Below are 12,190 nucleotides of genomic sequence, written 5' to 3' on the forward strand. Positions count from 1 at the left end.
CAAAAGTCTCCTCAGCCCCATAAGAAGCCATGGGTTTTATATATGGTAACTGACACATAGCAGCTGCGGGCCTATTACAGATTTTGCATTGTGGCTCAGGATCTTTACGTCACGCTCCGCACAATATGGCCTACAGGCTATATGCTGGCCTGTGTCTCAGAGGGTCACCTGAGAAAACCATCATGGGTCCTGAAGAATGATCGGAAGACGTTCAGTGTCATCTAAAATTAGTTCCTTCAAAGTTTACAAGTCGCAGTGTATAAATAGTCCGGGCGGCAATGGCCGGGTGATAGAGTTACTGAAGCCGGGCCATGTCTGTGACTTTAGCTTCTCCTAGGTAGAGGACATGTTTACTGACACTCACACAGAGGACAGCCGACATGGACACAGAGCCCGGACGGAGATGTACCCGCACCCTGGAAAACCAGCTGCTGAAGGAGACCTTTCTCCACGCTCTCCAGGTCAATGACTACGTGACAGTGGAGAATATACTGAACGAGGGGAAGATAGATGTGGACACCGTGTTCGAGGTGGATGATTTAGGCTTGGTCCTGGCTTCCTACAAATCAGGTAGAAAATCAGCAAAAAGTGCATCATGTGTGAAGTAGATGGAAAAGTCAAAATAATGACAGATGGGTCTAATGGCTTTATAGGTAAGGGGTATACTGGAGGTGTAATGGATTGCTCCTGGGCTCCAATGCAAAATCTGCATCAGAGACTCCCAACTACCATGTAAAATACTGGGGGGGTCTTCTTAAGTGGTAGAGGGGTCCGACTAAAGCTATACCCCTGGGGTACTTGTACTATGGATGACTCAGCAGATGTATGAGCAGATGTATGATGTATTACATCACCCAGGACGTTCCCAGTCCAATTTCAAATGGATCACTGCCTAAAGTTTCATCACCTGATACTTCTAGTAAAGACAAGAGAAACATGATCAAAGCAGGCAAAAATAAAACATAAGCTTTGTTTTTAAAGAAAACCAATGTATGTTTTATACTCCAGAGCTGCACTCGCTATTCTGCTGGAGGAGTCACTGTGCATTTAAAGTAGAAATAAAAAGTCTACGCACTACTTTAGAAATGCCAAGCTTTTACCATGTAAAAAAAATAAATCCTACCAAGAAGAAACATTTCAAAACTTTTTTCCACTTTTAATGTCACCCTTCATCTGTACATTTCAATTGAAAAAAACTTAAATCTTCTTTCCAGGTGGAAAAGTAAAAATAAAGAACTAAAACAATTTGGTTCCATAAATCTGCACACCCTTATACTAATACTTTATTGAAGTCCCCTTTGAATTTATGACAGCATTCAGTCTTTTTGGCTCAGAGTCTATCAGCACATCGCATCTAGAATTGGCCTTCTTTGCCCGCTCCTCCTTGCAGTAGCGCCACATCTGTCAAATTACGGGGGCATCTCCTTTGTCTTCCTAATTCTACCTACATCGTCCTTCTTCTTCCTACAGATTGACACTTGGATTCAGGTCTGGGCTCTGGCTGGACCATTCCAAAACTTTTCTCTTCTTCTGGGGAAGTCATTCTTTTGGTGATTTGAAGGTCACTTAGAGTTGGTGTTGTGCTGAAATGTGAAAATCATCTTCATCTTCAGCTATTTAGCTGAGGCCTGAAGGTTTTGTTGCAAAATTGACAGATATTTAGAAATGTTCATAATTCCCTCCACTTTGATTAAAGCCCCAGTTCCAGCTGCTGGAAAAACAGCCTCAAATCACAATGCTGCCTCCACCATGCCTCACTGTATGTATGGTGTTCTTTTGGTGATGCACAGTGTTGGGTTTGCACCTTTAGGACTTTATGGTAAAAAAAACCCTCAACTTTGGTCTGATCAGACATAACACGTTTTCCCACTTGATTTTGGAAGACTTGAAGGAGGGTTTTGGCAAAACATTGCCGTGCATGGATGGTTTTTGCTGTAAGAAAAGGCTTCCATCTTGTCACCCTACCCCACAGGCCAGATATATGAAGAATACTGGAGATTTTTGTCACATGCAGTACATAACCAAGACTTGCCAGAAATCCTCGCCACTCCTTTGATGTTCCTTTAGGCCTCTCGGCAGCATCTTGCACCAAGCTTCTTCTTGTCTTTTCATCAATTTTCTGATGGATGTCCAGTTCTAGGCATGCAAATTGCCTCTTCAGAAAGAAAGAGGACTTTTGCTCTACAGCGCCACCTATTGGTAGTAGCGATCCTACAAGTCACAATCGACCCTTTAACGAGTCTTGTAATATGACTTAGGATATATGTCAGTGTTGTGCTAAATATAAGCCACTTCTTGATGAAATCTTTACAGTGTTACGTGGTAGAACTAATGGCTTAACCCCTTTCCTACAATGGACGTAATATTCCATCCATGTGACATGGGACCTAATTCCCATGGACGGAATATTACGTCATAGCGATCAGCGGCGCCCACGTGGTGAGCGCCCCTGATCGCGGCCGGGTGTCAGCTGATTATCACAGCTGACACCCGGCACAATGTGTGTCAGGGGCGGTCACAGACCGCCGCCGACACATTAACCCCTGACACGATCGCGGTGTACCGGGGGTTAAAGGGAAGCATCTGCAGGGAGGGGGCTCCCTCCATGCTTCCCTGATCCCCCCACAGCAGCGCAATGTGCAGCGCTGCTGCGGGGGTCTCTTTCCCTGCAGGTCCCCGGATCCAATATGGCGGCGGGGACCTTCAGGGGCCTGCAGGGAGCTGGCTTCCTCGTGCCTGCAAAGCGCAGGCAAGGAGGAAGCCTGTGTAGTGCCTGTGACAGATTGCTGATCTGTCACAGTGGTCTGTGATGTGGCAGATCAGCGATCTGTCACAGGACAGTGATGTCCCACCTGGGACAATGTAATAAAGTTAAAAAAAAAGTGTAAAAATAATTTTTAAAAAAATCGCTAAATAAATTAAAAAAAAAAAAATATTCCCTAATAAATTCATTTTTTGGAAATAAAAAAAACAAACAATAAAAGTACACATATTTGGTATCATCGCGTCCGTAACGACCCGCCCTATAAAACTGTCCCATTAGTGAACCCCTTAAAAAAATAAAAATAAAAAACGAAGCAAAAAATAATGATTTATTATCATACTGCCGAACAAAAAGTGCAATAACGCGCGATCAAAAAGACGCATATAAATATCCATGGTACCGCTGAAAACGTCATCTTGTCCCGCAAAAAATGAGCTGCCACACAACATCATCAGTGAAAAAATGAAAAAGTTAGAGCTCGCAGAATAAAGCGATGCAAAAATAATTATTTTTTATATAAAATTGTTTTCATTGCATTAAAGCGCCAAAACATAAAAAAATGACATAAATCAGGTATTGCAGTAACCGTACCGACCCGAAGAATAAAACTGCTTTATCAATTTTACCGCACGCGGAACGGTGTAAACGCACCCCCCAAAAGAAATTCATGAAATGCTGGTTTTTGTTCATTCTGCGTCCCAAAAATCGGAATAAAAAGCGATCAAAAGATGTTACGTGCCCGAAAATGGTACCAATAAAAACGTCAACTCGTCCCGCAAAAAATAAGACCTCACATGAGTCGGTGGGTCAAAATATGGAAAAATTATAGCTCTCAATATGTGGTGATGCAAAAACTATTTTTACAATAAAAAGCGTCTTTTAGCGTGTGACAGCCGCCAAACATAAAAACCGCCATAAATAGTAAATCAAACCCCCCGTTATCACCCCCTTAGTTAGGGAAAAATAATAAAAAAAATGTATTTATTTCCATTTTCCCATTAGGGCTAGGGTTAGGGCTGAGATTAGGGTTAGGGCTAGGGTTAGGGCTGAGATTAGGGTTAGGGGTGTGTTGGCATTAGGGGGTTTCCACTGTTTGGGCACATCAGGTGCTCTCCAAATGCAACATTGCGTCTGATCTCAATTCCAGCCAATTCTGCGTTGAAAAAGTCAAATGGTGCTCCTTCCCTTCCAAGCTCTGCCATGCGCCCAAACAGTGTTTTACCCCCACATGTAGGGTATCAGCCTACTCAGGACAAATTGCAAAACAACTTTTGGGGTCCAGTTTCTCCTGTTACCCTTAGGAAAATAAAAAATTGGGGGCAAAAATATCATTTTTGTGGAAAAAAATATGATTTTTTATTTTCACACCCGGGCATTATAAACTTCTGTGAAGCCCTTGGGGGTTCAAAGTGCTCACCACACATCTAGATAAGTTCCTCAGGGGGTCTAGTTTCCAAAATGGTGTCATTTGTGGGGGGTTTCCACTGTTTTGGTACATCAGGGGCTTTCCAAACGCGACATGGTGTCCGATCTCAATTCCAGCCAAAAAAGTCAAATGGCGCTGCTTCCCTTCCGAGCTCTGCCATGCGCCCAAATAGTCGTTTACACCCACATATGGGGTATCAGCGTACTCAGGACAAATTTCACAATAACTTTTAGGGTCCTGTTACCTTTGGGAAAATAAAAATTGGGGGTGAAAAGATCATTTTTGTGGAAAAAATATGATTTTTTAATTGTACCGCTGTACGTTATAATCTTCTGTGAAGCCCTTGTTTGTTCAAAGTTCTCACCACATATCTAGATAAGTTCCTTGGGGGGTCTAGTTTCCAAAATGGGGTCACTTGTGAGAGGTTTCCACTGTTTAGGTACATCAGGGGCTCTCCAAACGTGACATGGCATCCGATCTGAATTCCAGCCAATTTTGCATTGAAAAAGTCAAACGGCGCTCCTTCCCTTCTGAGCTCTGGCATGCACCGAAACAGTGGTTCCCCCCCACATATCAGGTATCAGCGTACTCAGGACAAACTGCACAATAACTTTTGCAGTCCAATTTCTCCTGTTACCCTTGGTAAAATAAAAAAAATAGAATCTGAATTATTTTTTTTGTGAAAAAAAGTTAAATGTTCATTTTTTTTAAAATATTCAAAAAATTCCTGTGAAGCACCTGAAGGGTTAATAAACTTCTTGAATGTGGTTTTGAGCACCTTAAGGGGTGCAGTTTTTAGAATGGTGTCACTTTTGGGTATTTTCTATCCTATAGACCCCTCAAAGTGGCTTCAAATGTGATGTGGTCCGTAAAAATAAAATGGTGTTGCAAAAATGAGAAATCGCTGGTCAACTTTTAACCCTTATACCCTTGTAACTTCCTAACAAAAAAAAAATGTTGGCTCCAAAATTGTGCTGATGTAAAGTAAACATGTGGGAAATGTTACTTATTAAGTTTTTTGTGTGCCGTATCTCTGTGATTTAAGGGCATAAAAATTCAAAGTTGGAAAATTGCGAAATTTTCAAAATTTTTGCCAAATTTCTGTTTTTTTCACAAATAAACACAAGTTACTTGAATGAAATTTTACCACTAACATGAAGTACAATATGTCAGAATCACCGGGATCCATGAAAGCGTTTCAGAGTTATGACCTCATAAAGGGACAGTGGTCAGAATTGTAAAAATTGGCCCGGGAGTTAACGTGCAAACCACCCTTGGTAGTGAAGGGTTTAACTGAAAACCAAGAGAGTACACAATTGTTGAACCCCTAAAATATAACCTTTAATTCAGTATTTAAAAATATGTTCTCAAAAAGACTGGGTGATACCGGGTATTCCAACAGTGCCAAAAAATTGACACACAAGAGAAATTAGTATCAAAGGAAGGGGGGAACCTCCCGCTAATAGACCCTAATATGTCCCTTCCTGGCCGCGGAGGTTGGCACCCTAATTGTTGACGATGTGGCGCCCCCGCTCAATGTCGGTAGCCCTAGATACCCTTACTCTCCCTAACAAAACAAAAAAAGGGATACAAAGAAAAACCACACACATACAAATACACCCGACAAAAAAACCCCTAATGGGTAGACATAAATATGTCTTCATTGGAGAAAAAGTGCTGGAGTGCTGTAAACTTATCTCGTAGTAAAAAAGACTCAAAAATGAACAAAATGCAGCTCAAATCACTTATCTCGTAGTAAACAATGCATATGCTGCGAAAAACTATATATAGTCCGTGCAGCTCATCAATCTTATCTCATAGTAAAAAATACGTGCTGCAAAAGGACAGACCATATAACAATAGCGATACCTAAAAAAAGTCTACAATGTAACGCAAACCAGCCTAAACAGGCTGAATAAACCCCAGAGGGGTTGAATGACAAAGCCAAGTGCTTGCAGCTTGGCATTTCAATTGATGAACTTCCTGACGTGCTCCTATTGGCGGATCTAGCAGAGGAGGGACAACGAGAAATGGGGGAAGGTCCCTTCTCGAATCTAAAGCCAAAAAGTACCAAAATGCCCCCCATTAGTGAGGGGGGGAGTATTGATATATTTTTACAGTTGGTTTCAGATGAAATTCGGAGAATTGATCCGAGAGTGGAACATACACTACCAAATCTCCCGTATCGTGAGAGAAAAGCGCTTGAGGGACTTAGTAACAACAAACAGATTATAGTGAAGCCCTCTGACAAGGGGGGGGCAACACTGTGATTCTAGATAGGGATAGATATATTGAAATGTGTCTATCTCTTTTGACTGACCAACTAACGTATGAGGTACTTAAGCTTGATCCAACCAAGGAGTACAGTCTTGGACTATCAAAAATTTTGAAGCATGCTCTTGGCTCTAGACTTATTTCGAAGAATGAATTTAATTTTCTGTTGCCTAAATGCCCTACAGTTGCGACATTCTACGCCTTGCCCAAAATACACAAGGGCATCAGTCCCCTTAAGGGGAGACCGATAGTCTCCGGGATTGATGCTTTATGCCAAAATTCGCGTGTATACCTAGAAAAAATATTAAGACCGTTTGTGTTGACCCTTCCGTCTTACCTTAGGGATACAATGGATCTCCTGAACAAATTGGAAGGGGTATCTGTTGATCCAGGTACTATACTAGCATCGATTGATGTGGAAGCTTTATACAGCAGCATTAAACATACGGAAGGATTGAAAGCTGTGGAGTATTTCCTGAAGGGTAGGGGAGTACATTTGGGAGCACACAATGAGTTTGTGCTTGAATTGCTTGAATATGTACTCTGCCATAATTACTTTCTCTTTAATGGCAAATACTTCCACCAGCTCAGGGGCACTGCGATGGGGAGCCCCTGTGCCCCCACGTACGCTAATTTGCTCCTGGGCTGGTGGGAGGACACGACTGTCTTTAAGGACGAGGATGTCGTCTGGTCCCCTAGGATTTTATTCTGGGGATGTTATATCGACGACATCCTCGTCCTTGGGGCAGGTAGTAGAAAATCCTTTGGTTCCTTTGTTGACTCCCTCAATAACAATCAAATGGGGTTGTTTTTTACATATGAAGTGGGGGGGGCGACTGCATTACGTTTTTGGATATTAATATCTCTATTTCCAAGAATGGCTTCTTGAGAGCATGTTTATACTGTAAACCCACTTCGACAAACAGCCTTTTAAGATGGGAGAGCCACCATCCCCCTCCACTAAAACGTGGTATCCCCAGGGGACAGTTCCTGCGTGTTAGGAGGAACTGTTCTGAGTGGGGTGATTTTGAGGCACAATCAAGGGATTTGTGGGGTAGGTTTAGAAACAGGGGTTATCCTGTAAAAGTCCTTGAACCTGCCTACAATATGGCTAAACAAGCAAGGAGGTCATCTCTATTGGTTCCTAGAGAAAGGGAGAACCCTAACGACTTGACCAGACTTATTGGTACGTTTTGATGATCAATCAGGGAAGGTTATGGAGATCCTTAAAAAATATTGATCAATTTTAAGAACTGATCGGGATATTTGTGATGTGATTACCCCTGTTACCTACAGGAGGGGGAGATCAATCAAGGATCAGGTGGTTAAAAGTCATCTTGACCAAGTAAAGAAGGAAGGGACTTGGTTGCAAAACAGGTCCGTTGGTACGTTCAGATGTGGCCATTACAGTTTTTGTAAATTGATATGCCCATCAAGAGTTTTCACTAGTGCACATACAAAAAGAACATACAGTATGAACTGCTTTGCAAACTGTAAGACCACAGGGGTTGTCTATTTGTCTACCTGTACCTGCCCTCTTGACTATGTAGGTAAAACTAAGAGGGAACTACATATTCGTATTGGTGAACACCTGGGGGACATCAGGCATAATAGAGATACTCCCTTAGCCCACCATGTTAAATTGATACATGGGGGGGATGAGACAAAAATTTCCTTTCGTGTTATTGAGATAGTTCAACCCACAGTTAGACAGGGAGACTGGGACAGGAGGATTTTACAGCGTGAAACACGCTGGATCTTCTGATTAGAATCACAGAGCCCTAGTGGCCTAAATGAGCAATTGAATTTTGTGAGTTATCTTTAATTTGGGTTCCTGATATACTCTAGTCTACTTTTATATACTGTATGTTATGTCTCTATTTTTTGAGTACTGGCAATTTTGCCAAGCATTGGTAGACATTATTTGTTAGGGTTTTGGGTGCATAGCTGTGTTCTGTGGAGGGCGGGGTGTATGTATTTATTCGTATAAGAATTTGTCTTTTTGCCCTGTGATGCGATGTTTTTTGCTTTGGTCTTCATGTATCAACTTCCAATTGGATTGACTATGTATTTTATTGTTCCACCTGGTATTTATTTTTTGGTTGGTTATATTTTTTATTCCATTGTTCTCTTCACAGGACGTTTATATGTATGTCACTCTAGTCTGAGGCGCTTCCGCCCTGTGGAACGCATTTGTGCTCCACCTTGGGGCTGACATGTTACTGAGATCAGTATGGTGTAGTAACCGCCCCTCTCTTGAGGTATTTCCGCTCTGTGGAGCGCATCTGTTTTCCACCTGAGGTCTGACACGTGACTAGGAGCATTGTGGCGTAGGAACCGCCTCCTTTCTGACGTACTTCCGCCGTGTGGATCGCAGGTTGCGCTCCTTTCACCTTGCATCACGTGACCGGATATGACGTTGTACACGGGCCGCGGGAGTCTTCAAATGACGGCGTCTCAGGTACAGGACACGCCGCACTCTGCATTGTTCTTTTGGCCGGTGGGGGATGAGACCACAATGACTCTTCCCCTGATGAACCCTCAATGACCAGAAGGGGGAAACGCGTCGGGCGCTCTGGGCACATCAATGGCTGATAAGTATTCACTTTTGTAATGTTTTGACTGACGGACCAACTTTGCATTGCAAATGAGCTTTACCTTGTTCTCTATGGCCCCTGTTTTTTTAGGTGTTTGTTTTGCCATTGAATACTATTTATGCTGATTGCAATGAATTTCTGATGGGCTATTAGGTCCTATTTATACAGATTGATTTTTTTGCATTGTTGATCTGCAATTACTTGGAGGAAATGTTGCTGTTAATGCTGGGGTTTATTCAGCCTGTTTAGGCTGGTTTGCGTTACATTGTAGACGTTTTTTAGGTATTGCTATTGTTATATGGTCTGTCCTTTTGCAGCACGTATTTTTTACTATGAGATAAGATTGATGAGCTGCACGGACTATATATATTTTTTTGCAGCATATGCATTGTTTACTACGAGATAAGTGATTTGAGCTGCATTTTGTTCATTTTTGAGTCTTTTTTACTACGAGATAAGTTTACAGCACTCCAGCACTTTTTCTCCTATGAAGACATATTTATGTCTACCCTTTAGGGGTTTTTTTGTCGGGTGTATTTGTATGTGTGTGGTTTTTCTTTGTATCCCTTTTTTTGTTTTGTTAGGGTGATTAAGGCTATCTAGGGCTACCGACGTTGAGCGGGGGCACCACATCGTCAACAATTAGGGTGCCAACCTCCGCGGCCAGGAAGGGACATATTAGGGTCTATTAGCGGGAGGTTTCCCCCTTCCTTTGATACTAATTTCTCTTGTGTGTCAATTTTTTGGCACTGTTGGAATACCCGGTATCACCCAGTCGTTTTAAAAACATATTTTTAAATATTGAATTAAAGGTTATATTTTAGGGGTTCACCAATTGTGTGCTCTCTTGGTTTTCAGTTGAATTTTTTGGGCCCCTTGTATATTTTTGTCTGAGGTTTTTTAGTGAAGGGGTTAAGAATTTTTTTTCTACCCTTCTCCTGACTTAACTTTCAACAATGAGATTCCTTTGCTGTGTTGTCAGCTGTTTACAGGCCATCGCTTTTACTGTAAAATCCAACAAAAAAATGTCAGGAAAATCCTCCTAGAAAAGTAAAAACTTTATATTGGAGTAATGAAAATTGCTGTACACGATGGCGGCCGTGCGCTGACCGCTATGTAACATGAGTGTAAATGAGATGGTTTTAGGTCTGTTTCAGACATCAGGTTTTTCTGTCAGTTGTAATCCGCCAAAATGGCGGAAAACAGTTTCGCCAGTGTACGGACATCAACATGTGCCACCGGACCATTTTTTTTACGGATCCGGTGAATGAAGAAATTTAAAGGAACCGCTGTCTCGAGAGAGAATTTTTTCTCAGCCGCCAGATCGGGATTTAGGGTTAAATTTACTGCAAAGGCGATTCTGCTGGGCATGCGCAGTGTAAAGTGCCGATCCGGCCAGCCAGAAAAACGTTGCATTGTCCATCCAGTCTTGTCAGCGGACGCCAAAATCTTGGCGGATCCACAAAAAAACGGATGGCTATCTGTCAAGATCCGCCGGTAATGCAAGTCTATGGGGAAAAAAACGGATCCGCCAAGAAAAATTGGGGATCCGTTTTTTTTTGCAAAACAGCGGATCTTGACTGATGGAGACAAACGGAAGGGTGAAACAGGCCTTATTCTGAACCCAACCACATCACCAATTAGGGTGTTCACACATATGCAACCACATTGTTTTAGTTTTATCATTTTTATTTTCCGCTTCAAAATTATTATTTTTTTTTTTCAATTGAATTTCACCAATTATGGTGGGTGACACTAAGGGTGTTAAAAGTTCTGAAATGATTCTTCTTGGTAGGATTTTTTTTTACCTGGTATTTTAACAGGGTTGTGTACACTGTTTCCAATAATAATCAGCACAATTGTGAATACAGCTCTGCAGTGTGAAATTCTGTTCAAAGGCAGACGTGCCGTATTTTAGAAATGTTTGATATATACCGTAGTAATTTCTCGATATACTGTATATTTTTGCCCTTTATGAGCAGAAGTTATGCAGATCAGGGATGTATGGCAGTATAATGTAATCACTAAACTGCAACCATAATAAATCTATCTTCCATCTCATCTAAGATGATCCACAATGTAAACTCCGAAAAAATTTGCAATTTTATAAAAAATAAAAAACAGCGCCATTATTGTCGATGGTCATAGCTGGTATTGCAGCTCAGTTTCCTATCAGTTGCACTAATACAGATAGCTACAGGCTATGGACAAGGGTGGAGATGTTTTTGGACAATTACATCCTTTCTGTCCCCAAAGCAGATACTGATGCTCTTCTTTATCCCTTAGGTCACTGGTTGCCAAGTTTTAAGTTGGCCTCTTCATGGGCGACGGGACTGCACATTACGGTCATGCTGGGACATCTGGAAAGCCTGCTGGTTCTCCTGGGACATAATGCTTCCATCAACAGCAAACCGAACGGAAAGACCCCGTTACATGTTGCCTGCGTCGTGGCCAACCTGGATTGTGTCAAGATCCTGATCGCCCATGGCGCCAAGCTCAACCCCTTCTCGGTCAGTGGGCATACGCCGCTACATTACTGCAGAACCAGGGAGTCCCTCAGGTGCGCCAAGGAGCTCGTCTGGAGCGGTAAGGGAAACGTTTTTGGTTTCCAGGTACAGAAGAATAATCGCTGCTTATTAGGAGATCTACAGCTTTTCATATTACTTTGCACATTAATTGTTCTCCATATTTAAGATGTCTGCTTTCTGTTCAGTGAGTAAAGGTATTTTTCTTTGTATCCAGGGGTTAAAAAAAAAACCCTCACAGATGAAGGTTTGTTATAATTGTTTCCAGTGTAGACAATGCTCTGTGAGCTGCACAGCCTGTTACATGCACTGATACATTGTAACAAACAGGAGAGCTGAGGGACAGCTTTGTGCTTCTGGTGAGTTTAGCTCACAGAGGATTGTCTAGTCTACACCCAGGATGGCTAAACTTTATTATAATGTGTGCAAATTGCAATTATCTCCTAAGGGGAAAAAATTAATTTGACTCTTCTCATAACAGTGAGGGTCACATACTGTACCTCCTAAAGCTATGACAATCATCATCCCCCAAATCGCCAACAGCCACAGACCCCTAGAAGTGACAGTCACTATCCCCCAGTAGTGGTAGTATCAGCATCGATAG

The 12,190-nt window shown here is 42.0% G+C and overlaps 1 protein-coding gene across 1 annotated transcript in view; it reads left to right on the plus strand.

The window, feature by feature from the left end:
- The first annotated feature begins 380 nt into the window (after positions 1-380).
- The window catches only part of ASB4 (ankyrin repeat and SOCS box containing 4), a 36,037-nt gene continuing 24,227 nt past the window's right edge, over positions 381-12,190 (plus strand). Inside the window, exons 1-2 of the mRNA XM_073582264.1 lie at positions 381-570; positions 11,348-11,647. Of these exons, the coding sequence (XP_073438365.1) occupies positions 381-570; positions 11,348-11,647 (490 nt within the window). The remainder of the gene's footprint in view (positions 571-11,347; positions 11,648-12,190) is intronic.

The sequence above is a fragment of the Dendrobates tinctorius genome, unplaced genomic scaffold, assembly GCF_039654945.1.
Source record: "Dendrobates tinctorius isolate UK_male_01 unplaced genomic scaffold, ASM3965494v1 ptg000070l, whole genome shotgun sequence".
Classification (NCBI taxonomy): Eukaryota; Metazoa; Chordata; class Amphibia; order Anura; family Dendrobatidae; genus Dendrobates; species Dendrobates tinctorius.